Source organism: Haliotis asinina, chromosome 12 (assembly GCF_037392515.1).
Source record: "Haliotis asinina isolate JCU_RB_2024 chromosome 12, JCU_Hal_asi_v2, whole genome shotgun sequence".
Taxonomy (NCBI): Eukaryota; Metazoa; Mollusca; class Gastropoda; order Lepetellida; family Haliotidae; genus Haliotis; species Haliotis asinina.
In genome coordinates, this window is record NC_090291.1 from 40,459,945 (window position 1) to 40,486,237 (window position 26,293).

At 37.8% G+C, this 26,293-nt stretch overlaps 2 protein-coding genes across 9 annotated transcripts in view; one reads left to right on the forward strand and one right to left on the reverse strand.

Moving 5' to 3' along the window:
- Window positions 1-65: 65 nt before the first annotated feature.
- LOC137258555 (eukaryotic translation initiation factor 6) lies at window positions 66-10,032 on the reverse strand. The gene is made up of 7 exons (XM_067796263.1): window positions 9,720-10,032; window positions 7,697-7,782; window positions 6,870-7,045; window positions 6,386-6,496; window positions 5,173-5,238; window positions 2,337-2,518; window positions 66-855 (listed from the first exon to the last, which is right to left on the reverse strand). Exons 1-7 carry the CDS (start codon window positions 9,824-9,826, stop codon window positions 846-848), a joined length of 738 nt encoding a protein of 245 aa, XP_067652364.1. The 5' UTR covers window positions 9,827-10,032; the 3' UTR covers window positions 66-845.
- A 7,900-nt stretch (window positions 10,033-17,932) lies between these two features.
- LOC137257349 (protein spire homolog 1-like) overlaps window positions 17,933-26,293 on the forward strand; it is a 123,010-nt gene continuing 114,649 nt past the window's right edge. For all 8 annotated transcript variants that reach the window (XM_067794666.1, XM_067794668.1, XM_067794663.1 and 5 more), the window contains exon 1: window positions 17,933-18,286. In XM_067794666.1, the coding sequence (XP_067650767.1) occupies window positions 18,007-18,286 (280 nt within the window). In that variant the 5' untranslated portion in view covers window positions 17,933-18,006. The remainder of the gene's footprint in view (window positions 18,287-26,293) is intronic.

Consider the following 26,293-nt stretch of genomic DNA (forward strand, 5'->3'; position numbering starts at 1 on the left):
AGGATTTATGGCTAAGATCTACTAAAGGTTTTGTATTCACAGGAAAACATAACACAATGTATTCACATATGAAACTTCCTTTCTGGTTTTATTTCATGTTGTCACACACCATTCATGTATATTTACAAAGGTAAAAGTATGGTGATGGGAACGTAAGTTTGATGTTAGTGGAGCACAAGAAATTGATTCTCATGTCAACCTCTAATGTCAACAACAATTTCCAATCAATATGTGTTTGAATCAGGGGAGTGTACACTTTAACGTGTAACCTTCTAACTCCTGAAAACATCTCCATTCTGATATCAAAATCTGAACAATTACAACTTGACAAGATTGGTATGATTGACAGTAAACCTGGCATTCCAATCTGATTTTACGATCAGGTTTCAATTTTCTTTTAATCACTGGTTATCGTCACTACAACATGCAGGCAAGTTTTAATTGCCGTTACAATAATTCTGTGATTCTGTTAATTTATGTATTGAACCACAGTAAACCTGATTCATGTTAACAAGTAAATGGGTTTTCTACTACCATGGCCACAAACCCCGTAAAACAGTAGAGATTTACTATGTTTTTTATTTGCTGGATGCATTTATGAAACTGGGCCTTCATCAAAGCTAAGACTAAGGAGCACTCGTGTGAGATGTATCCCACCTCAAATCCAGTGATAGTTATGTCTGATTTTTCTCAAAGTTGCTCCCTGTAACACAAGAGTTATCTCCCCTCCAAAATGCAGGCTGCTGTTTTCAGTCTTTAGCAAATCTTCCATCACACATCACAAAATCTGTAGATGTAGCACTAAGACGATGGAGATTTGAACACTGATTGTCACATCTCTGTTGTTATGTCATACTGAAACAGAAAACATTTTGACTTTATAATTCTTCATGTCATCAATATCTTTTCACGATGTAAGCAAACCATAACGCCTCAGCCCAGGTGCATTTCACCCACCTGTCTACCAAAGCATCATTTATCACTGATAATATAAACACACGTCTATGAAAGCATCCCTCATGACAAAAACACTCCTGACTACCAAAACACCCCCAATCTCTGAGTAATTGTAGCGGCCACAAACTTTCCGAGTCCCGTGTCAGGATTCGAACGACGGATATTCTTATTCTAAGTCGGTTGCCCTGTCCACATGACCAAAGAGGTTAACCCTATCAGCAAGCTGACAAGGTAAGGATGTCATCTGTGGGATGATTCCACGCCCTGCTACACAATGGACACCTGTCTGTCAAGGTGTCCCCCATTCCTGTCTGGCAAAGCATTCCCCATCCCTGATGCAATAGACAGACCTGTCCATCAAATTGTTCCTCATTCCTGATACAATGGATACCTTGGTATGTCAAAGCATCCTAATCATTGATTAAACAGACACACACAGACCTTCCAACAACACTTGCCTTCAAAGTGTATTCATGGTGGCTAAAAAGTGTATTTTGATGTGTAAGAGTACTATCTCAGAATAAAGTATGGCTCCTCCCAGCATGTGTCCTGAATGCACAATAATAATGTCTGCACGGCAATACACATACTTGACTCCTGTAGTTGGCCTGCTTATTCTGGGGATGGAAATGTTTTTCTCAGTAAACTTTTGATCGAGGATAATTTTTAGATTTTCAAATCAGGGGATGTGTCAATGGCTTGGTCAGCCATGCTGTGGCCATTCTTAGCAATCGGAATATATCAGTAGGACTCTGGTATGTGCGTTGATGGCATTGATAAACAATATTGGAAGGACAGCTAAGGACATTCTCAGTGATGATTAATACTAAAAGTTGAACTACACTGTGAAATGAAACTATTTTTTGATGAATATAACTTGATTGGCATACAATCTGCTATATAATTGTAGTTAATGATAAAAACATTGTACAAAATACGCCAGCTAGGCAGGTCTGCACACAAATCTGTCAATGCACCCCTACTCCAACAACAAACATACCTGTCTATCAGTGTATCCCTAATCCCTGATACAATTTACCTACTGTCTAACAAGGCATCCCTGATGCATTTTACACACCTGTCTAACAAGGCATCCCTCATCCCTGATGCATTTTACTCACCTGTCTAACAAGGCGTCCCTCATCCCTGATGCATTTTACTCACCTGTCTAACAAGCCATCCCTCATCTGCAATGCAATTCACCTACCTGTCTAACAAGGCATCACTCATCCCTGATAAAATTTACCCACCTGTCTAACAAGGCATCCCTCATCCCTGATGCATTTTACTCACCTGTCTAACAAGCCACCCCTCATCTGCAATGCAATTCACCTACCTGTCTAACAAGGCATCACTCATCCCTGATACAATTTACCCACCTGTCTAACAAGGCGTCCCTCATCCCTGATGCGACTGCTGATGGCTGGTTGTCTCCTAGTTTAAACACACTCTCTATGACTGACAGTTCTGTTGCTGTTGTGTCGAGACCGCAGAAAGCAATCCAGTCGTTGACAACTAGGCCAGCTCCAATGACATCACTTCCTCTGTTGACTGTCCCAGCCTGGAAAAATATGTGTGATGAGATCACTTCTGGACCTGATTCTAAAGTTGTAATGCTACACCTAAAACAGCCACCTCATCATGCTCTTGGAAACAAAATAGTAACATAGTTACACTGTCCTTCGCTCCAGGCTTATGAGGGAAATAGATTGTGAAGCTCTTCTCTTCTCCAAGATGATAATATACGTAGATTTTTAACCTTATCACTGAGTGAGTAAGATTTCTTGTCATTTTTAGCAATATAGAACAGAACAGAATAATACTTCATTACCTTTTCAGGAAATTGTGTTACACCAGCAGAACTACTGACAAATCAGAGACAGACAGTTAGGTTTGATGCCGTTTTTGTCAATAGTCCAGCAACATCATGGAAGGGGGATACCACAAATGAGCTTCACACATTGTACCCATGTGGGGATTTCGGTCTTCAGCTATAACCACTAGGTAATCGCACTGCCCCGACACAACAGGGAGATACGATTTACACATAACATGTTTATATTCATTGATTTAAATATCGTCACATTTGCTTGAAAGGGGTATGGTACTTGGAATAAAGGATGTACAGGCTCTCTTAATTTTCACAAATGGAACTTTGTAGCAGCGGAGTGAAGGGAGGAGGGTGTGTTCCGAATTTAAGTAAGGTTTGGGTCAGATGTAAGTCATGAAGTATTATTCTTGATACATGTTCTGCTGTTCATATACTGATGATAAACATTCAGATCTGACGCCAGCGATTTTACTTGCACTTTGTCCATTGTAGATTTGAGATGAACTGAGAGAGACCCATACTAACAACGGAAGGATAATGTTAAAATACCCTGAATAAATGCTACATTAAGTGATGACATCACTGATGGCTTAACATTATCAGATCTCATGAGATGAAGATGCTGCTGACAGTGGGACAATTGAAATGGACTTCAAGCACTGTATCCATGTGGGTATTCAGCATGATAAGCCAATGTTTTATCCACCAGACTACCCCACATTCCCTAAACCTGATCAAAACCCTTTTTTTCAGGCTAAATATAAACTTTAGACTTTTCTTGGTTCTCAAGGACCATGCCAAAAGATTGGACAAATAAAAGCATCTTTTCTCTGCTGACAAAAAAAAGAGAGAAATATTACTTGCAGTAAACCCTGACAAAAGCAAACTGAGAAACAGTGAGCAAGCAGGTATGGTTTTAAGCCACTTTTAGCAACATTCCAGCAAATATATCGGTCCAGAAATGGACTTCACATACTGTAACCATGTGGGGAATCAAATGTGGGATTTTGGCCTGATGAGCTAAAGCTTTAAAGGTCACATGCAACCCAAAAATCAAACATAATTAAAACACATTTATCACTTATTCATGACATATAATATACATTGCTGCTTTTAAAAAAACAAATAAACAAAATTATAAGCGTACAATCGCGATTCAAAAGTGCAATATTTTGTACTTGGGCTTACTTCTCCCGAAACGAAGCCCTCGGGAGACCGAACCCAGTCATAGCGGGTGGATATACACTCAAGTGTAACGACGGCTTCCGATCGACTGTTTCATTTGCTGATATGCTGAGGGTTCATTGTGTGTACAGAAAGATGATCTGTTTGATGGGCATTTTAGAAGTATAGCCAGTCACAAGAAAGTAAGATTCTTTATGAATAACAACTTCTTTTTGTGTACTTGATGCGTCGTTTCAGTATGGATTCATATACTGTTGTCAAATAAAATCATATGCATATACACTAAAAGAAGTCGTTATCCATGAAGAATGTATATAGAGATGTTGGGTTTGGAAAATACATGTTCTCTGAATTTGCGCTCGATCCAATCAAAAATCATGTCAGTAGAGATGGTAAACTACTGCGTGGCTGGAATCTGTCATTCGTCCAAGTACAAAGCAGGACTTGAAACTGACAAGAGTTTGCACCAGTTTCCGTCAGATCCAGTCATCCGAAAAAAATGAATGTAGTTTGTTTGCAACCCACAGACATAAAACATGACATGTGTATCACACGTACCTAATTACATAATGTGGCAGACACGGGACTCGGGTGCACGAGTCACATATTTTCTTTATGTCATGTAGTCTGATAGGTGTTAAGTTCAACTTGCACGTGGTCAATGATTGAAGCTGTGTATTGCATGTTGTCTGTAGCAGACAGGCAGACAGACATATGGGTGTGAATAAACGAGACACTGAGCTTTCTCTGTTTTTTTTACGTAACGAGTAGATTATTTACTTGTTTGTGTACACAACCAAGATTAGACTACTGCTCACGACCTCAGACGCTGGGCATGCATACTGTTTCAAGCTCCGCGAACCTATTCACTGCGCATGCGTTATGGATGCAACGCAGCACAGCTGTTGGAACCAGTTTTCCCCACAGCGCTGGGGGGAATTTAGTGAAGCGTTTGAACTCCGATTTCGCGGGCTTTTTTTTCATCGCGTTTTTTTTTCAACTTTATAGGTTGAATTGGCATTTTTTATGACTTGTTTCGGTAAGTGCATACCGAAAGGTACCTGAATCTGCAAAGTTGTGTTTTACGTTGCATGTGACCTTTAACCACTGGGCTACCCCACTGCCCAAAATGTGAGGATCAAGAACATATAAATTGGCAGGCAACAACTGTATTGATGTAAACTTTGTAGTTTGCTTACCACTAAAGGAACTTGTAACAGTGAAGACAATTCATCCTGATCTTCTACTGAGGTTTTTGGATGAACCTGAAAAAATGTACACAATTTTCCAATATGATCTGCAAGAATTCTGTCCATTCATTACCTCCTCACACAGCCTTGTTAAGTAATGATGGCATATTCTGCCTGCGAATGGACCAAATGGTGGATGGTTTTGCCATGACTTACGAACATGGAGGTTTTCTGATTATGAAAGGGTCCTGTAAAGTATTGAAATGATGAACAGTGTACTTTGAAATTATTACTTTACAGTTTGGAATGAATTAATGGGCAAGTGGCCCAGTTTTTTAAATGTGAATTGGAAAATGGAACCTTATTGCTATGCCAGCATACATCAAATGCATGTTTCAAATTAGAGTTCACAAAGCATCCATCTTTGAACACATTAAGTACCTCTTTGCTCTTTTCAGCACACTATACCAACATTCTGTGTCAGGGATGGCAATAGGTGAAAATGATTTCAGCTGAAAATCAGCTGGTGTTATGGAGGCCACAGGACCAAACAGGGTCCAAAACTGATCGATTTGCAGTTTGCAGAAAATTAACATCACTGCTGCATGAGGAGTGTTTTTTTCACGTTTTGTGTCGCTTAGCATAGTCATGTAATGAGTGCTACAAGATAATGTGCAGATGTTTTCACTTTGATAACTTTATCGGTGGTACATGATTTCGCCTGGTGCAAACTAGTCCTCTGAATACCATGTACACTGTGCAAGTTAAAATCAAGTTCTTCAAATCAGGCCATTATGTGTCACTAGACACTGAGTGACAAAAGGAAGGTTATGAATATTTTACAGAGGTTATGATGGACAGGGGTTCAAAAATCCCATCACCAGATGCCCAGGACAAGTCACTTTTCATTTCAGACAATCAAATAAAGGTGTCTTGCTTGTCCATGGGCTATCAGATAATTTCCACTTAAAGTTTCAAACTGCAAATAAACTTTTTTTCATTTCTTATCTGCTCAAAATGCTTGCAATGATAATAAAGTAGGGTTATCCTTCTTGGTTATTTATCACTTTCCGATAAATAGTCCAGTAAACATTAACACCAAATACCATGATGATATATTCTTTCTTAATCTCATCATCATGATTATGTCACAAAAAAGAGCAACTGGCTTTTAAAAAAAATGTTGAACCCCTGATGGAGATGATCTGAAAGAAGAACTTACCAAGCCGCCCTGGTTGCTAAAGGAACAATAGCTGCCAACAAGAACATTTCCTGCTAGGGTTTGACGAAACACTTCCACCTGCAGAGTGTCGGTGATGATGTCTTCAGTCTCCTGATAAATACATACATAAACAAAGGTTTAAACGTTTTTGTTCTGGTAATAATGTCTAATGATGAAAATATAACAAAGATTTCTGAGTCAGTTCTGGTTTCAGTATATATGAGAACTATGAGAATAGTTTTACACTACTTTCAGCAATATTCAAGGAGCAACAAGTGAATCAATCCAGGGCCCATCTGGGAAGGGAGAGGGAAAGAGCAAGTATTTTAACCAAAGAAATGTCAAACACGTGCCTCGATCCAAGAGCACTGCTCCAAAATAATGCATGGAATGGGACTCAGAGGATACAAAACCAAAAAGAATAAAGGGCACACACCGTAGTTACACATAATTGTGGTGTTTTTTTCACCAAAAGATATCATACCCGATCTAAATCTGGATGGACTAATGCAACATAGTCATTACAAGCAGCCACATTGCCAAGGGCAGATAACCTCTCTTCCACACGCTGAAGTTTCACAGAATCTGGTAAAGCGTTTCTGATGTGTTGAAGTTCCTGATCTGTTGTAGTATTTGGCACCAGCAGACCATGCCTGTTGCCTGAGAAGAATGTAAAACATGTTGGAAAACCTGTGGACATCGTAAAATTTCATACTTGTGTTTGATTGTTAGTTTTGTTTAATTTGATTGTGTTTAGTACTACTCTCAGCAATATTCCACCGATGTGGCAGCGGTCTATAAATACTTAAGTCTGGACCAGACAATCCAGTGATCATCAGCATGAGCATCAATCTTCATAAGTTGCGATATGATGACATGTATCAACCATGTCAGCAAGCTTGACCACCCATTCTGTTAGTTGCCTCTTACAACAAACGTGAGTTGCTGCAGATGAGGTAACAGCATTTCCGTAAGGTTTGCTGTTCAGTAACTCTTGACAATGTTCACAATTAAGATGAAGTCTGGTGAGGTGGCCAGTCCTTGTTTTGACTCCTTTATTCACTGCAACAGGTGAGGTAAACCTAAATATGTGTTTTCGTATCAGACTACAAGGGACCATCGCACTGGTCATCCATTCTCTCGGAATACTTTATCAAACACACCATAAGGGTAGTCCAAATACAACTTGAGAAGTTGGATAAGAATTCCAGTGAAATCTCAACTGGTAATACAACTGAGTAAAAAGAATAATACAACTGTTAAAAAAATAACAGTTCTGACTATGAAACTTGAAAGATCATGTTTACCTACCTACACACATCCTCCCTATGATTCTGCATCCTGCTAAACTGGCATGAATGACAGGAACTGATTCTGACAATTCGCCTTCAAACACACTGAAAATGAAAAAACATTTATGCATTAAGACTGCGACATCTCATGGGGGAAGTCACTCAAGTTCCCCTGTAGCTGTCAAACAATGTAACATGAATGACTGAATCTGCTGACTGCATGTTATCATGTTATCATAACACATACCCCACCAGACAAGGACATCATCAATCATTCATTAGTTTGTCAAGACAAGACTATTTATAATTCACAATAATATGGTCAAGGAACTGGAGTATATATGAAAATGCATACAAACAATTCACTAACTACCAAATTACATATACAGACACAGGGACAGTCAAAAGCTGTCATTCCTGAATCTGTCTACTATACCAAATCTTATAAAATAAATCACTTAACGAAAAATACAGGACTTTGAAGGAAAGATTTAGGGGGCCAGATTTAGGATAACTGTAAGTTAGCTTTATGCCACACTCAGCAATTTTCCAGCTGTATGGCGGTGGTCTGTAAATAATTGAGTCTGGAGCAGACAATCCAGTGATCAACAGCATGAGCAACAATCTATGCAATGGGGGATACAATGACATGACAGCAAATCTGACCCCCTGATCCCGTTAGTCAGCTCATGTTTCAAGACATGTATGGGTTACTGAAAATCAGCTTTAACCCGCTGGTCTACTGGCTAGCAACCAGTTATCGCTACTCTTAAGCAGTTTTTAACAATTTGCTCCATTATTTCTTATCAGAATGAAATAAAATTTGTCTTGATGATACATCAGCTATTCACCAATGTTTTCTGCTTTCTAGCAGTTGCCGATTGTGTTTCTTTGAAACACGGTCATAAGGGAGCGCGGTTGTGTATATTGTGCTTTCCCAACAACTAACAAGACCAATTATCGCCATTTCTGATTTTTTTATGTTATTCACCTAATTTGACATGAACTTGGTAAAAAAACCTAATGTGTTTCAAACCTTGACATATTGAAGAAATTTCATAAGTGGAATTTGTTTAAAAAAACACTGTGAATGTTGACGGATGCTGATATAAGCTCATGAGAACATGGAGATGTCACCGCCGGGTTGAACTTATGAAAGTTGACATTTCGAGTAGTAGTTTGCAATTTTCACAATGTTTGTTTTCTTGGGGAAAACCAGAAAGATAAAGGTGAAATTGACAGTTATATTTTGTCAGTATTGTCTGCATGGTATCTGTCGAGTCCATAAAACGAGATGGAAATTTGAGTCAATAAATGATTGAATGTTGGCATTATGGATATGTTCAGACAAATTAAAATCTGCACTTTTTATGGACTGAATTGTCAAGTCATACATTCACACCACAGCCTGGATAATTTTCATTGAATTCTAATCGTTTATGAAATTTCAAGTCAACACACTAATGGTCACCTCACATACCCCTGACGTGTTTGGGTCTCGTCTTCCCTTCATATTTGTAACAAGTACAATGTAAAATTCTCACAGTAATTTTAACCAATCGTTTTTTGGATGCGTCAATCTGTGAAATACTACAGAAGTACAAGTAAAGCTGTCTGTGCAAGTGCTACAGTCATGTGTTGGCGATAACTGGTCGCTAGCCAGTATAGGATTTATAAGCAGCTCATATAACAAGACCAAGAATAGTTTGTATATACTGATTTACTGCTTCCTCAGCATGTGCATACACGATCAGATGTAATACCTCCTGCAAAATCTGAATATAATGCTGAAGTGAGTTTATTCAATCTTTGTTATGGTAAATCTATTTCCCAAGTTTGATCTTTGAATTTATTCTTTAGTGTCACTTCTTCATTTACTGCGGAAATCAAAGTTGATTTGGGATTTTGAGATTAGCCATGAGCACGAGTTTACCTGGAATCAATTAATTCTACACAAGGGACCTAAAGTTCAAAATGTTCGACTTTTCGCTTCGGTCAGTGTTGACTAATTCCACAACTGCTCATATTCTACAAATTCTCACCTGTAGAAATTTTCAGAGCCCCCAATTCCTACTAGACAGTAGGCATTTGTCAGCTTGGAGAACACCCCGATCTCGTTATTTCCTTCGAACTGAGCACGTACAGCCATTGCTATGAGCGACCTGAACACGTGCTGATTCTAAATACCCCAAAACAACGTTGTGCAATGCTAGTATAAATAGATAATCCAGTGTGTGTTATTTCCCAACGTGGTGTTCACACCATGCTCTTGCACAACGTGTGGAAAACGTCATACAAAAATGAGTATGACGTTAGGAATTTGTGTGCTCCCTGGTTTATCCAAAAGCTGGATATTTCAACAACGAATTATGAAAATATGCAACAAGTTGGCAATTGAATAGTTTAGTGGTGTAAGTAATTTCAGATCGCGTGGTGATAACAGCTTCCTCCAACTTTGACATGGCGACATACAGCTGATATAATAATGTTTGATATATGATTTTGGGTGTCATGTCAACAACTGCAGGAAATGTTTGAAGCGACCCATAAATATTTGATTGCTCTCTAGATATTTTACGTTCGGTTTGAATGGTAGGTGCGGCCTGCCTTTAGAATACAACACCACAATCTTTAAGTACACATCATAACACTCTTTTACGAAATTGTAAAAGATCAGAGTTAGGTTAGGGTATGCTTAGTTCCTGAATATATAGTATTTTGATAGTAACAAACTAACCCATATAAATTGAAAAGGAGCCCCAGGCATACCAGAGATTCAGAACCTGAGAAAATCTATAGGCTTGCTTCATTTAGGGTTTAAGCACTGCAGAGAAGGCCTGGAAGACGGTTAAATAATGTGGTTCAGGGACAGTGAGACAGACTAGCTAGGGGCTAGGCTAGGCTAGCCTTGGGCTGGGTTGGGTTAATCTAACCCTAACGTCCTCACGAGAAGTAGTGGTTCTGAAGGTGCTCCATTTTTGTTTATGAAGAAGCATCTACTATGTGAATGACCACCCCTACTCCCCTCCTAAAATCTATGTACAAAGTAGTGACCATACATGTCATGTACAAAATCAATGACCACCGTCCCATTATTTTAGAAATATTCCTATGTACATTCCTATATCCTGGCTAGCTGCTTCCCATTGCAATCGAAATGAGTATTTCGAACTGCGTTTATGTCGAACTAAAATGAGCGTTCTCTTTATATAGCTGTTGTACACTGCAGTGCAGTGTCTGGAGTAACAGGCTGCTACCTAAGAAGGATGTTCTGTTTAAGAATAATATTTATACCCCTATGTATATATTGAAATCAAGCATTTTCTTGCTTGAACTATAATAGTTAAAGTACAAGGGCGTTTGTGTCCAAGTGTTTTTATCGTTATAATAGTTCAGGGCGAAAGGTAGTCCGTTTCATAGTCCTTGAACCACATTATTTTCCCTACTGACAAGCCATCTCTACAATGCTAAAGTCCAGATTTGCCCAGGGTCCCGTTCCACAAAACTCTCGTAAGCCTAAGATCTCGTAACTTTTCTCGTAGCATCCATAGCTCCTATGTTACAGTATAGGAGGTACTATGGCTACGAGAAAACTTACGTGATTTTAGGCTACGAGAGTTTTGTGAAACGGGGCCCTGGTTCTGAATCTCGGGCCTCCCTGGGACTCTTTTTTTATTTATAAGGGTTAGTGTGTTACTGTCAAAATTGTATGTATTCAGAGAGTAAACATAAGTCGAGTGACGGAATTGCAAAGCAGGAAACGGGGTGCTACGGAGTCAATTGCATTGTATGAGACTGTAGTTAGCACGTGACCTGCATCGCTTTACGTCTGTTACCAAGGACATGCAAGTATGGCATAGTGTCGTCAATACAATGTGACGTAATGCAAAAGCATATGAACCCCGCTATTTTCAACCTCGCAACATCACCTATGAGGGTGAAAATAGCGGGGTTCATATTTTTCATATGATGCTGTAGGGCAAAATATCACTTTGTCATGGTGACGTGACGTCATGAACAATGCTATGACGTCAAGCTTCCTCAATGACTTTTGCGTTTTACGTGCGGCAAAGGAGGGTAGCCATTCCATGTTTGAAAGTAGATTTGGGTGTAACTCTCTCAATTTGAAGACTTCGGTAATAAATAGAATATCATAATCCCTCCCTTATGTGTACGGCACTCCTGCCTAAATATCGGCATATCCCCCTCGCTCGGGAAATACCAACATTTAGGCACTCGTGCCGTCAAAATGGACACTCATGTAATACCCTCTATATTACATGAAAGATCAGAGAAATTGTGTTTTCATCTTTCTCGATGTGTGCAAATTAAACGTGATGGAAAGGCTATCTAATCACATGCCCGAAGGCAAACAGCGCATTTAACATGTGGATACAGGTATGAAATAGTTCACTCCAGAAAATATTGATCTGTTTTTCTGTACATTGAAAATAACACGGACCTCTCTTGTTACTTGATCGATCCCCCAACAATGACACGGGGTACATTTCATCGAAAATGTATGAGGTATTAGGAGAACAGACGTAGGTACCTACAAGAATGTTATACTGATCCCGCTTTTCGATAAATTTACCGGACTACTAGCCAACAAAAATGGATATAAAATTAACCTGTATTTAGCAATTTTCATTACAAAGATATTCAAGACAAGGCAGACCTAAGTTTGATCACTCCCGTGCCACTTTGTATAACATACATTATTTTACTACGCATTTGTATGCACTCGGGCTTATGCATCAAGTCTAAATTGCTACTCAAGAAGTTTGCACATTACACATTATTCATTTTGAATTCATGTATTCATTCATCCATATGCATTTATATACCTATGAGTCTTTGCAAACGATTACATATGGAGCTTACATCACAAAGAAGTCTGTATTTCCACGTACATATGCCTCACATAGGAATAAAGTCTGTCATTGAAAAATAGTGTTGTTGGCCACAAATAACAAATACAAAATAACACGGAATAACAGGAAAATGACAAAATGGCAGAAATCATTAGTCATTTTTATTTTTTACGACAGTTCAAGTGCAATAAAAAATCAAAAACATAAAGAAATGTGCAGAAAACAACACAAGTTCAAAACCATACTTTTCATCGCACTTTAGCCCTGTGTGTCCCATCGATATCCTTTTCCCCCGCTAAAGATTAATCAAATTCCCCCTTTCTTCACACAGTTCCATAACCGCAGTGTTTGTACGTACTCTGAAGCGAATCCCCCTAAATTAATAGGCTGAGTCGATGCTTGCTTCGACGCCATGTACGACAACAGCTTCAACGACGCCTTGATATGTTATGTGTGTTTGCTTCATCGAGAAAACATGTAAAGGCCTCTTAGAAAAATATTCGTTACGGGTCTGATTTCCTGTTTGGGGAGATTATACCATGAGATGAATTCCATGATGCCGGAAGAAAACTTTAAACATCGAGTTATGGAATTTGCAGTGACATGTATTACAATGTCTTTGTTGTTGAGAGTCTGTTTGACATTGTGGTGCTGGCGATAGGCGGATTGTTAGCTCGTATAGAGTTATCATAAAATATGTGAAATAGACGTTTTGGACATAAATCTTGTTTAATCTTAGATCAGACTACTACTACTACTACTACTACTACTACTACTACTACTACTACTACTACTACTACTACTACTACTACTACTACTACTACTACTACTACTACTACTGCTGCTACTACTGCTGCTACTACCACCACCACCACTACTACTACTACTACCACCACCACCACCACCACTACTACTACTACTACTACTACTACTACTACTACTACTACTACTACTACTACTACTACTACTACTACTACTACTATTACTACTACTACTACCACCACCACCACCACTACTACTACTACTATCATCACTACTATCACCACTACTACCACTACTACTACTACGTAAGAGATGGCTAACGGAATCGGGTGGTCGGGATCGCTGACCTGGCTGACGCATATAACCGTATCCCAATTGCATCATCATCATCATCATCATCATCATCATCATCACCATCATCATCATCATCACCATCATCATCCAGTTAATATTCTCGTCAACAGTATTGAGACACGTTGGCAAACTGTTCATATATTTACACATTTCGTATTCCGGTTTGGTGAGCTTTCAACTGACTTGTCTCGACATAACATAGGGACATATCTCATACTGAGACAAACGCTGAGCTATTTGTAATGACGCATGAGAATAATACAATCATAATTTCGATGGCATTTCTATTATTCCAATTTGCATGTGGTCTCTCGCGGTGTATATTTTGTAACGAATTTAGCTTTTGGTATGTTTCAACTATGTTTTTTATCTGACCTCATGCTTCTGGTGCACATTCCCCGATGACTATGCTTCGACAGTCAGATACTGGTCAATGAAAGGACAACTAATATATGTAGGTAGTAATGCTCAGAGAGACCCATCTTATCAGTTTTCTCCATTTCTTCCTCTGTAACAGGGGATCTGAATTACATGTTGTTATTTAAAAAACACATTCTGGCATTTGGCATTTGAAGATCCATGCATATACCATGCTATAAGATATTACAACTCGCCATTGCATGAAATCTAGGAATTTCCTGAAACAAAATACGTGCTATTTGCAGTCTTACCGACATAGTCTGTGTTACGTCACGCAATGCACTTAATGTTCCTATCAGGGTGGAATCGACCTGACATCGTTTTGACACCTCGTCTCAAGAATTTCTCACAAACAAAACGAACAAAACCTCATCGATATGGCCGAGACAGGACAGATCTAAAATTCTTCAAATCACTTCAAACGTTGAATCACACGAAGAGCGTGATGACGATATCTTCTTTGTACTCAGTAACGTGTTTGCCCATATTTGGGTGTTTATACACACTGTTTAACAGTTATTAATGAAAAGAGACCATATGAAAACGATAGCTCATCCCACGTGTCTGTTCGGGTCGTTTTTTTAAATGTTTGGACAACATTGCACTGACCAAAGTGTAAAATGTATCATCATTGATTATGATGCGTAGCTCTACGTATAAACAATGTAAAAATAAAATAAAAAAGACACTGTGATTTACCCATTCTATTTGAGGATGTATTTTTTAAGCACATGATCACATAGAAACAGGTTCTCGTGACTCCTTTTGACTCAACAAACACGACCCTCCATTATCTATCCACATACATGTTAGGTGAGCATTACCTTACTGTACTTTATGAACTTTCAAATGGGTGTTTGTTGCCAGACTGAAACAGTCTTAAAAGTCTAAATTAGTTTTGATAAATTTAAGGTAAGGCTACCGGGGCGAGCGCTACACGTAAAGTTAAAACGCGAGGTGATGGTCTGCTTTAGGTTCTTTAACATCTCTCACTTTATACAACCAATTCGATATATTCTAGACTATGAAGAAAGTGAAGAACAGTCGTAAAATTGACTATTGTAATGATCCCTTGGATAGAATAGACCTATTACATAGCTGCATCCGTTAGATGTATCAGAATGACTTCAAAATACAAATTGACCATGCAGAAATATTGAATTAGCTGCAAAAAGACCCTCTGCAAAACTGTGAACCATATTTGAAAAAGAGATAAATACTGTAACTGTCTCTGTCTTTACATAGAAATTTAGTTCGGATGAGAAGTAAACAGGGATATGCCATGTACGTAAACATGGGTACATGTAGATGCATTTTTGTCAAATGCCAGATAAATATGTACTGTTTTGCAGTGTTGTCAAATTACATAAGAATGGAGTGTTACACAGAGAGAAGCAGAACAATACAAGTCAGACAAAAACAAAAATCACGAGAAGCACGCAGTGCGGTCTATTATCCTATAAAGAGTTTGATGCTAATTGTCCACGAATGTAAAGCCATGTTTCTAGAACGTGCTTAACTGTAACATAACAAGATTACGTTTGAGTAATATACTTTTTCATCCACTGCAAACGTGACATACTTTTTTTTGTTCTGTTCGGTATGGTTTATCCAGCGTTGGGATCTGCCCCCTCACATTCCCAGACACGGACGGAACTAGACGGTAGAATGCGTGCCTTGGAGGAGAGGAGGGGATTTTAAAATACATGCAGTCCACGGAGAATTAAAAATCTAATGTTGTTTGGATTTTATTTAATTTGATGTTAATGGGTGTTACTTTGTTTATGTAAATGTCTTCGTTTATGGAACACCTTCTGTGTATAGATGCAGGTTTCATAGTTTGATTAAAATATAATATTAATGGGTATTTATAAAGGGTCGATATCCTCGCAGTTGCGCATGGTCATGGCGCCCAAACATGTTTACCCCGGTTAACCCATGTTGCCCGTGAGGAGCTAGAAGGTTAACAGTCATATGGCCCACTTTATCCCACTGGGTACCCATTCACTGTAGGGTGAACAGAGACAGTTGTTGAACAAACTCACTTTCCTGGGGTCAGACCACAGGTCACCTGTGCTTCATTGCGGGACAGGACTGGAGTTATGGGAACTCTAAGGAATGGAGCTGACAACCATGGTCACCCATCTAAAAGCGACATAAAACTTGCCTCACTCACTCAACTGATTTGTGCCATGGACTTTGTTACCTGACTTCTAGGCAACACACCGCCACAAAAGACCGCACAAATATGTTTTATTCATTTCGACGACGAGTCGTTGTAAACTCTGAAAACATGTTCCTACTAAAAGTGTTTTACAAGACGTGTTTCTTAATATTTTAACTATTCTTCTTGCCAGAGAACCATTAGCAAAATGGATAGGACAGTGTTTCGTTGTTAAATTAGATAAACACATGTTATATTCAGAACAGGTCGTGGTACAGCTCTATATATGGGTGTTTTGTATCAAGGAGGGCTCAGAAATCGTCAGCATACTTTTCTTTTTGTTTAAGTAGTAAAGAATTAAATAAAGTACAGATTATATTTAAGAGGCAGTATCAGTTAAGACAACGCCAATGGATGTAAATTTCTTAGCGAACCAAGAGGTCACACTTAAAAGAATAATCCATCCAATTAATGTATAGAATGAGAACTAAGGAATTACACGAACTTAAATACCAATTCCACTGAACACAGGCTGAAGGTATATTTGAAATAACCAGCCAAATCAAAGGAAATAAGGCTAATGTTTGCTTAATTGTTTTCGCTTCTTTTTACAGACATAAACATCAATATTATATGGTTTAATACTATATATCAACTAGCGTACATTCCCAAACCGTCTTTTGTCTTTCACGGGTGAACATCTATGAATATTTATTTACTTAAGTGACCTCTGTCCGTTTTTAGATGTTGTCAAGGAGATACACAAATACAGGCAACGGTTATGGTTCAGTGAGTGCTTACTCCTTTCTTTTATTCCGCCTATTTTAGCAATCAATTATGCCTATAAATAAATGCGAGTAACAAATGGAAGTTTCATTTTGACAGCAGTTTTGAATAAACAACTCTCATCACCGGGTTACCCCAACATATAGTATATACATTTCCCTCGTGTCCACGATAGGAAACCTGACAGTACATGTTGTCATGGTTTCTAATATTGAATGGATATTTTGTAAAGGGTTCTTATCGAAAGTGTGAAATCTTGAGCTGTACTTACTTGTGTGATTTTATTTCAATATATACGTACATTGAAAGTATATGATATCATCTGTCTGGCGATTGTATCCCGGCCACACTTATATCACGGCTCAGCCTGAACGCGGGGAGGCTATATTTTTTTCAACACAAGTTTTTTTCAGTACATATTATCACGTATGCACGGCAGGAGAGATGCTACTGTCTTAAACAATTATCGTCAATATTTTAGAATCGGCTCAATGAAAATACGCAAGTGTTATAAGGTAAGCAGCGAGAACCATATTTTTAACCCCACAGCATGAATAAATTTTACTATGGAAACCGCGAAATGTGGGATTAATCATAAATGTTTCCGAAACACCTGCACAACATACGCATTTGTCTTTCCATTTAATTATCTTTGTAAATGATTTTACTGTTGTGAGGCTTACATAAAACAGATTAACCAATACATTTAACAGTCCATTACGACTTGTTAGTATCTGTTTATAGATTTATTTTACAAAATGACAACCGTTATTTTATCCGAATCTCATCATTGTTATAGAATGCCAACAAGTAAAATATGAACGATTGACGTCCATGAAGCTTTGTGAAACAGACTATAACGTTGGGCTGACTCTGGGCGGAGAGAGTTACTTGCCCCTTGTACTGTCTGGCAACCGGCAGAGAGCACGCGTAAGTTCGCTTGCTGGATGGTGTCGATATGATAGAGTCATGGCGCTCTATGGCAAGTCCGCAATGGATAAACTCATAGGAAGCGATCATTTCTCATTATCGGATCTTGTGAAAAGTTTTAACAATGCCATAAATGAAGAACAGGCATGGGCAGTGTGTTTCCAATGTGCCCAATTCTTTCTCAGGGGGCAACCCCAAGAAAAGTATCAGGATTTGTACATGTTTGGGAGCCAGGCATTGCGACTTTCAAAAGATGGTGAAGTTTTCATTGACTGTCAGTCATTAACAAGCAAAGGATCGGGTAAAGGCCCACCTGACAGTAAGTATTAGTTTGATTGCAGCATCCAACCGTGTTTATTTCAATATGACATGTTATATGTTTTGTACCAGAGTCATCGATGTGGTGACAAGCTAATGTCGACTAACATTTGCCCCATAATCCCGTAGACTGCAACTCTGGCACTCAGCATTCCGCCAATATCGATCGGTACAAATAATGGTATTAGATTTCGGCCTGTGTCCTACATTCCAACACATAATCTGAGATATATGCACGCGTCTGAACGAAGACCCCACAAAGACAACGGTGTCTGTGGTCAACCGTTTAGGGTTCGAATATTATTTATAGGTCATAAATAGAATTTATGGTAGACAGCTCAGCAGATACCAGAAGAAGGATTTAGTAAATAATACCACTCTGATGGTTTTAGTATTGTTTGTAACTAAACACCGCTTATACTTCAAGAGGAATGCTTGTGTCCTCTAAAAACAATGCACTCCATAGGGCATATTTTGAACGAGATTTTTGTTGTTGGTGTTAGTATGGCACTCTTTTGCTCAAATCTCATTTGCACATAGATTTAGATATCTGAATTGAAATTATGTAAATTACACTTTAATACATTTCCATTTGCCTTTTGAACTAGCTGTTCTGTGGTCAGACATTGAATAGAAAAGGACTCTGATTTCCAAGAAATTTTGATACCAAATCACACAATAGTAGTACTGATTGTGAATATGTTCTTACTGATGACACCATGATTCGACACATTACATCAGTTTGATTTGAATCAGCTCTTTTCTGATTAAAGTAAGATGACTTTTTCTTTTCAGTCTCTTTAAACCAAATCTTAACCGAATCTCATACATGATCTATGACAGCAAAAGGATGTCAGTGTCTGGGCAAACAATTACATCATGAAAATGCTATGGCATTTCAATTGCGTGTGAAACACATTGTTCCTTTTTCAATTACTGTTTCGATTAGCTTTCAGTATGACTTTATTGTGATAACTGGTTAGACCAGCTTCCTTCCACATCTCAGGCAATTACAGCAGTTGAGGTTTAGGGCCCTTTCGTGATTATGTCATAGTTAGCAGACAACCTGAGGGTGGGTGTTTTCCTGTCCTCGCCTGGAGGGGCCAACGCCCAGGGTCTCGTTAAGATGCTCCTCAGATATAATTGGAGTATCTTGAGCTTAAGTATGAGAACTTTTGAAATATATCATGGATGTACTTATAAGGAATCATTTCTTACTGAATGGTTTTGTACCATGAATCTAAACAACAGCTGATGGGTTCAAAATGTCCTTGGTCTTACCCTAGCACTAAATTTTAGAGGTTTTAATATACTGTCAAAGGAAGCTTTAGACCTGGGCAAACCATTACTCAACATAACCCAGTCATAGAATTTATTTACTCTCACAAATGGGAAAAGCATTAAAAGCTACAGAAATGGGCATATATTTTAACATGGCATGTTTTGGTGTGAAGGAATAAAAGAAAAGAAAGAACATATTCATGTGAATGATTACATTTTTATTTGTTCCATGCAGCCTTATTTTCACTGGGCAATATGACACTGTTGAAATATTCAGCCTCTTATTAGACCAGGTCTGTTTGGTTGAGCTCTAATTATTTTGACGAAAAATAAATAAGACAGTGTCACATTGTCCAAAATTTCAAGATCATGGTTGGAGATGATGCCACATGGAAAATATTTATATGACAATTTTCAATGCATGCGATATTGATCAGACCTTGTTGCAAACAAAGTTGTACATGTGTATGTAATTAAAGGTTTGATGAGATCCAGAGGCATCCTCAGAGGTAGAGAGCTTCCACTGTTTGAAACTAATTTGGTTTAAGCAAATGACAGGCCTAGCCAAACAGCTACAGATAGTTAAAAAATGTGGGAAAATATACTTTCCTCTAGTTCAAGGCTGCGACAAGTCCACATGTCTATTGGCTCATGGCTGAAGGAGACACATCAGAAAACACCATCTTTGAGAATTTGTTTTTTGCAAGTGTGATGGGTATTGAAAATTGATTAATTTTATGCCACCAGCTATCAAATGTGTTTATATTGATGTTCTGTGAAGACATAGCACATGTTTCTTAATCTTGGCAACAAATATTCCCATAATAATAATAATCTGTAAATAATAATAAGATAGTGAACCTTTTCCATAGTGATAAAAAAATCTGTTCCAAAAGCAGTCACTTTGATAACTGCATAAATGTATTTTGCCACACTGTGGGCCCTCTCATTCTATAAATTCTTTTTGCAATGTCATAGGTTCAAACTTCGATCATTACTACCTCTGTATGACCATTGCCTTTTGTTCAAGCTATCACGTTTTTCCTTGTTGCAGTCCTGCAGTCAATATTGTTTCGTTTGTATACTTATACATTGTTGGTACTTCTTAATAGCTAAAAGCACACCCCCACACGAATATATATATATAACAACATTGGTATAGGTGTGTGAGTAGCTTTCTGTAGGTTGGACAAAGCATATATGTATGTAGAGTTGTGTGTCGTCCATTCAAGCGAATATGGCGTTGCCTGCGGCATGTGAAATGAGAATACCCACTCATCCTGTTCATTATTTTCAAGGATATTTGAGTCATTGAGTCATTTTATGATCCTGAAAGGAGTAAATTTATAAAGAATGTCATTCGGGTCTGTTGGGTTATTTTGGGGCTAATAAACAAATGGGCGGCCACTTTGGAATATCTTTATCTTAGTTTGATCTTGAAGATATAGATTGAATATCCATGATAGAACACGGCATATATCACAGTTTGATAAGCTGAAAGGACTAGGTGACCTGTTATAGGTGAACAGAGGTGGTTTGGCCCATCCTCTTTGTAATTGAAAACTTTCTTGAGGAGTTGGTGGTTGTCTCTTCTAGGTAAATTACTACATATTGATTTCATTGGCTGCAACACAACAGTTATGCCATACTTGAACTTTTCAGAGATTTATCCGGTGTATAAATAACTGTTTACTTGACCAGCTATATGTTTCACTTTTCAAACTTTACAGGAGTTCAGAGGCCAATGAAGATAACTGTATTGTATTGAAATGTACAGACCTTGAATCTTGGACTTTTGGCATTAGTGTTATTGCTAGAACTTTTGACCTTGTTAACAGTCATGCTGTATTTCAATCACATTTATTAATTAGGAGTCCATAAATTCATAAAAGTACTTTTTGCTTAAAACACTTGTGTACTAAACAAAGAAAAGATCTTCAGTGGATGTGATTTTGTTGCAAGTGTAATTTGGAAATAGTTCTTTTGGTTTTGACACATCTTACAATTCCATTGGCTTGTTTCATGTATAGTTCTTATTCAACACAAATTTGTTAAAATCTTTAGAGGATTTTAAATATGACTGCTGGGAGCTTTTGTCATTTGTCCTCATAAATTATGATGAAGATGTATGAGGGAAAGATGTAGGTGACCGAAATGTTAAAGGTGCTGTGGTTTGTATGAAGTATATTAATAAGCAAGGTGTCAGCATATCGCCCTGCCATGCTCCATCACTCATCCAACTGGAACCCTTCTGGTGCTGGTGTAATAGGCAGATGAGGAATGGCTGATGAGTCAAATTGAGTTTACCTTAAGTTTATCACTATTTACACCCAATTTGTTAAATTTCCAACTGAAATCCAAGAAAGGTCAGATAGGTGTTTGCAGTTGAAACCGTCAGTTTGTGCAAAGGTTAATTAAGATTTCTCATTCTCAGTCATGTATTCTTGTAATATTTATGGGAATGTATTGTCAAGACAGTTATAGCACTGTCAGTGTCACTAGAGAATGTTGTAGCAATGGGAGTGAAAGGACAGGGTGTAATCTTGAAATAACATACCTTCAGATTCAGAAAGATTTTGTGTAAATGTATGAGATTATAGCCATATTACTGTTGTTTATCAAGACTCAGCCCAGTTTAAAAATATACCATATTCGTGATGTTCTATTTATGTTTACATTTGTGTCTTAAATATTTTTAATGTTTCATTTGTATTGATCAATTTTGTATTTATTTTGTCATGTTACAATTTTCCTTAAATGTTTTGTAAATAAAACAAAATACTTCATTTTTTTATATCATAACAGAAATGTGTACAACTTTCTGAATTAATTTTTTTTATTTCAAACATGCTTTACACATGTAGCGAAAGGATTAAATGTTGAACAACTCTAAGAATATTAATAGTGCGAGAATGTATCCAGGATCATGAGTCAGGAAACTGCTTTAGAAATGATTTCATAGAAAGTATTTGAATGAGACTTCTCATGTTTTTTACCAACCCATGCATTAGCTACAAACTGTACCTGTGTCAAACTCTGCTTTCCTAAGATTGTTATGTTTACATAGCTCCTTTCTGATCACTGGCCTACATGGCCTTTGTGTCTGCTGCTAACCTCTTAAGTGTAGGCGTGGGAAATTCAGGATACACTGCTGTTGGCTATTATATAATTTATAGCATGTTGAAATCAATTTGAATATGGTTAGTTTTATGATGGCCTTCGAGGTAAATAGGAAAAGATTTAACAGGGTTGAATAAAAATTGATTAAGAGGGACTTGAAAGTTATGTTGAATTGAGTTTGAGGTCACAGTGACCAGTATTTGAAATATATCATGAGACACTGAAGAATCTTACATTTAACCCTTTCAAAAAGGAATTGTAAGGTATTACAAGTTTTTTGCATATTCAAGTTGTACTCGGCAGTCTTTCATGCCTCCTGGTCTTCCTTCCATTTAGTGTTTAGAAATCCTTGATACTAATTCCTGAAAACTGAATACATTAGACATATACTGTGTGAAAGAAATAAAGGATCACACAAAAGTACAAGTGTTTCCACACTTTTGTCCATTTGTTTTTCACAAGCTGTGTGATATGAGGCTTGTGAAGAAACCTGAAAAAAACCCAAGGAACACTTCCTCTTTCGTGTAATCCCTTATTTTTTCCCTGAGTATATATCCAATGTACACTTTAACTTTGAATGTTCATTAAAAATAGCAAATGCAACTTAAAAGATTTGGAAAATGAAGATAAAAATGTACCGGTTACTGTGTTATTATTTAGACACTTGTCAGGATACGTAATGAATATTTTAATAAATAACCAGTTTTTTGGGTTTTTTTTAGATATTCACTTATGCACATGTTACTCTATATATTGTGTAATGCTAATTTCGAAGAGTGCTTACTAATGTTTGACTGGTTAATCAAGTAGGCCACTGTTGCTGATTGTTGTTAATGTTGTAAATTCAAGGGTATTACACAAGCTCACATGGTCTCGGCTGAGATTCGTGTGTTGTGGTTATGCTGGGTGAGAGAAGTGCTTTGGGCCATGGGATCAGCTGATATTTCCCTTGGCATATATGTGTAGGCAAGGTGTTCAACTGTATTCCATTGTCACATGTATGTTCCTGGCTCTCTACAACTTGATCATGTTACTGAATATTGCTTCTGGAAATGCGTTTTTTAATGCTTCATTCTGCAATATTTTGATATTTAAGTAATTTTGTTTGGACTAGACGAAGTAGTGATTGATATTATGACCAGTATTTCTCCCCATTAAGGTACAGTGATACACAGTGAACCAAATCACAGAGCCATTGATTGTATTTGTAAAGACTTAATCATGCCTATCTCTGTGATATATTGAGATTTGTCATATTTTGTTTCTTCAGTGACTGTAGAAATGATGACCTTGTATTCTGTTGATGGGTGTGTCTTACTCATGAATGACATTTCTATCAACCATCTGTGTGAATCGTGTGAGGCTTTCTAGATGAAATACAGATTTCAGTGGTTATGTAGTTTATAGTATAGATTACTGTTGGTTTGTAGGATTCATAAAGACGAGGACTGACATACAGTGAATGCTGTCAAAACCGGCATCTGTTCAATCCAGCAAGTTGTCAACACCCACATAAAATCTCAGTCCCGTCAGTGGCTTGTATATTTCTATCAGTTAGACAATCCAGCATGTTGCCTAAACCAGATTATTTCTTCAGTCCCAATGAGAGCTGGTTTAAACAGCTTTCACTGTACATGAAAATTATATGATCAATTTGAAGTAGATACTCCTAGCTATGCATATACTTAAAGTGATTCTAAGCCTTATATGAGTAATATTGACTTGAACTTAATTTTAGATATCTTGAACCTTGAATATTTCATCTCCAGTTTGAGACAGTGGGGCCAAGGTGGGGTAATGGGTTTGGGGTTGCTTAACGCCATATTCAGCAATATTCCAGGCAGTGGTCCGTAGACAATCAAGTCTGGACCAGACAGTCCAGTGATCAACAGCATGAGTGTTGTACAATTGACCACCCCATCCCACTAGTCACCTTCTAAGGCAAGAATGGGTTCAGAAGACCACTTCTAACCTAGATCTAAATGGTAAACAAGATAATAGCATACTCTGTATAGCTAAAGGGGTAAAAGCAGAGGATTAAATCCTTTATTCATTGCATATTGCAAATTGTTCATTGTCAATTTCTCATTGACTATGTCCATAGTTAATTGTTTGTACACTGAGCAAGGGAAAGAACTGTAGAGGGAAGTAATTAGCATATATTTTGCAGAATGTCTGTATGTTCATGTCTTCAGTTGCCAATATTTAGAAGATCTATTTTATCTTGTCTTATCTCACACAAAGAAGATTCGATGTTCGACTTTGCTGAATATTGTTCATGTCATTTATCTTCATAAATCTGCAAGGAATGAAGTTGTTTGTTGAACTTTACAGACATATTTGTATCAAACAAAAAGATCTGCTTGATAAGCTTTTTCATGCACATGGTAGTGAATAGGGTAATTTGTAGCAGTTGTGTATATTTCACTACCAAGAGCGCGTGATTGATGTGTCTTCTGATGAAAGCGTACATTTCGTGTCAGAGACACATAAACTTGTCTATATTATCACCAGCTATTTGCAGGGTATGCTGGGTATTGGGTTGATATGTGGGTTATTTGTGGAGTATTTGGGGCATACGGGACGTAAAGGATGTATTGTGGGGAAAGGGGCAAGGAGGGGACATTGGGGATCCGGATATTGAGAGTCAGTGGATCGCGAAGCTCATGATCTGATCCTGTAACAAGCACCTGTCAATATGTGCATGTCACCTGTCAATCAGTGGTTCAGTGTTCTAATAGACATGCTAAGTCATTTGGAAACAGGAACAAATTGTTTAGCTACTCTTTCAATGTAAATTTCATGACAGGGTATGGTCATGTCCGAGGTTGTTACGAGTCACATCTTTCTGAAAAGACATTTCTACTTACATGAACAGATTGTCCTGATTTTGATGTTTCTTGAAGAAATATGTAACCAGAAAATCAGAACCTCACTGTTCTTAAGACTGGCAGATTTGTGCCTCTCCATGTCACAAATATCAAGTTCTAGAAATGAAAACATTATATTGATGACATAATAATAATCTGAAAAGGGCACCAATGCTCAATTTCAGGTGAGGCAATCAAGACCTGCCAAATTATTCAGGATTTAGCCTGGTTTCATTTTGTAATTTGTTCTCTTTGATCTAAGTGACAGGGTTTCTATCTGTGTAAATACTACTTTACAAACTGAAAGCAAAAACTTTAATTTTAAGCATTCCATTTTCTTGAAGACAGAATGGTTTCTGAAAAACGTTCCAGAGGTCAGCTCTGGTTATTGGCTTGGTGGAGGTTTCAGAAAACACAATTTGACTTTATATTTACAGTAATTTGGAACTGCAAATATCCCAAACCAATAACACAGACTTCCATAGATAAAACTCTTGAATCTGTAATACGTTTCTTAGTAGAAGCCAAGGTCAATAAGCAATTATAGAGTTAACCAGCATCAGGCAATAAATGTTATCATTTTGACACTGATGGAGGTCGTTATCCTCTGCTCTAGGTGTATACAATGGGTTATCACCCAGAGGGGTAGGCCTTAGTTTTATCAGAGTGGATATGTGAGAGGGGTATTCGTGTCTTATCTATTCAGCTTGGTATGTGGGTTGTTTAATAAGTCAGTC

Bases quoted from the DNA above. Each gene is read 5' to 3' on its own strand.
- LOC137258555 (XM_067796263.1), bottom strand. From the start codon at position 9,826: ATGGCTGTACGTGCTCAGTTCGAAGGAAATAACGAGATCGGGGTGTTC. The intron at 5,239-6,385 runs GTAAGTTCTTCT...ACATTTTTTCAG, and splicing joins TTAGCAACCAGGGCGGCTTG to GTTCATCCAAAAACCTCAGT. The intron at 2,519-5,172 runs GTAAGCAAACTA...ATATTTTTCCAG, and splicing joins TGTTACAAGTTCCTTTAGTG to GCTGGGACAGTCAACAGAGG.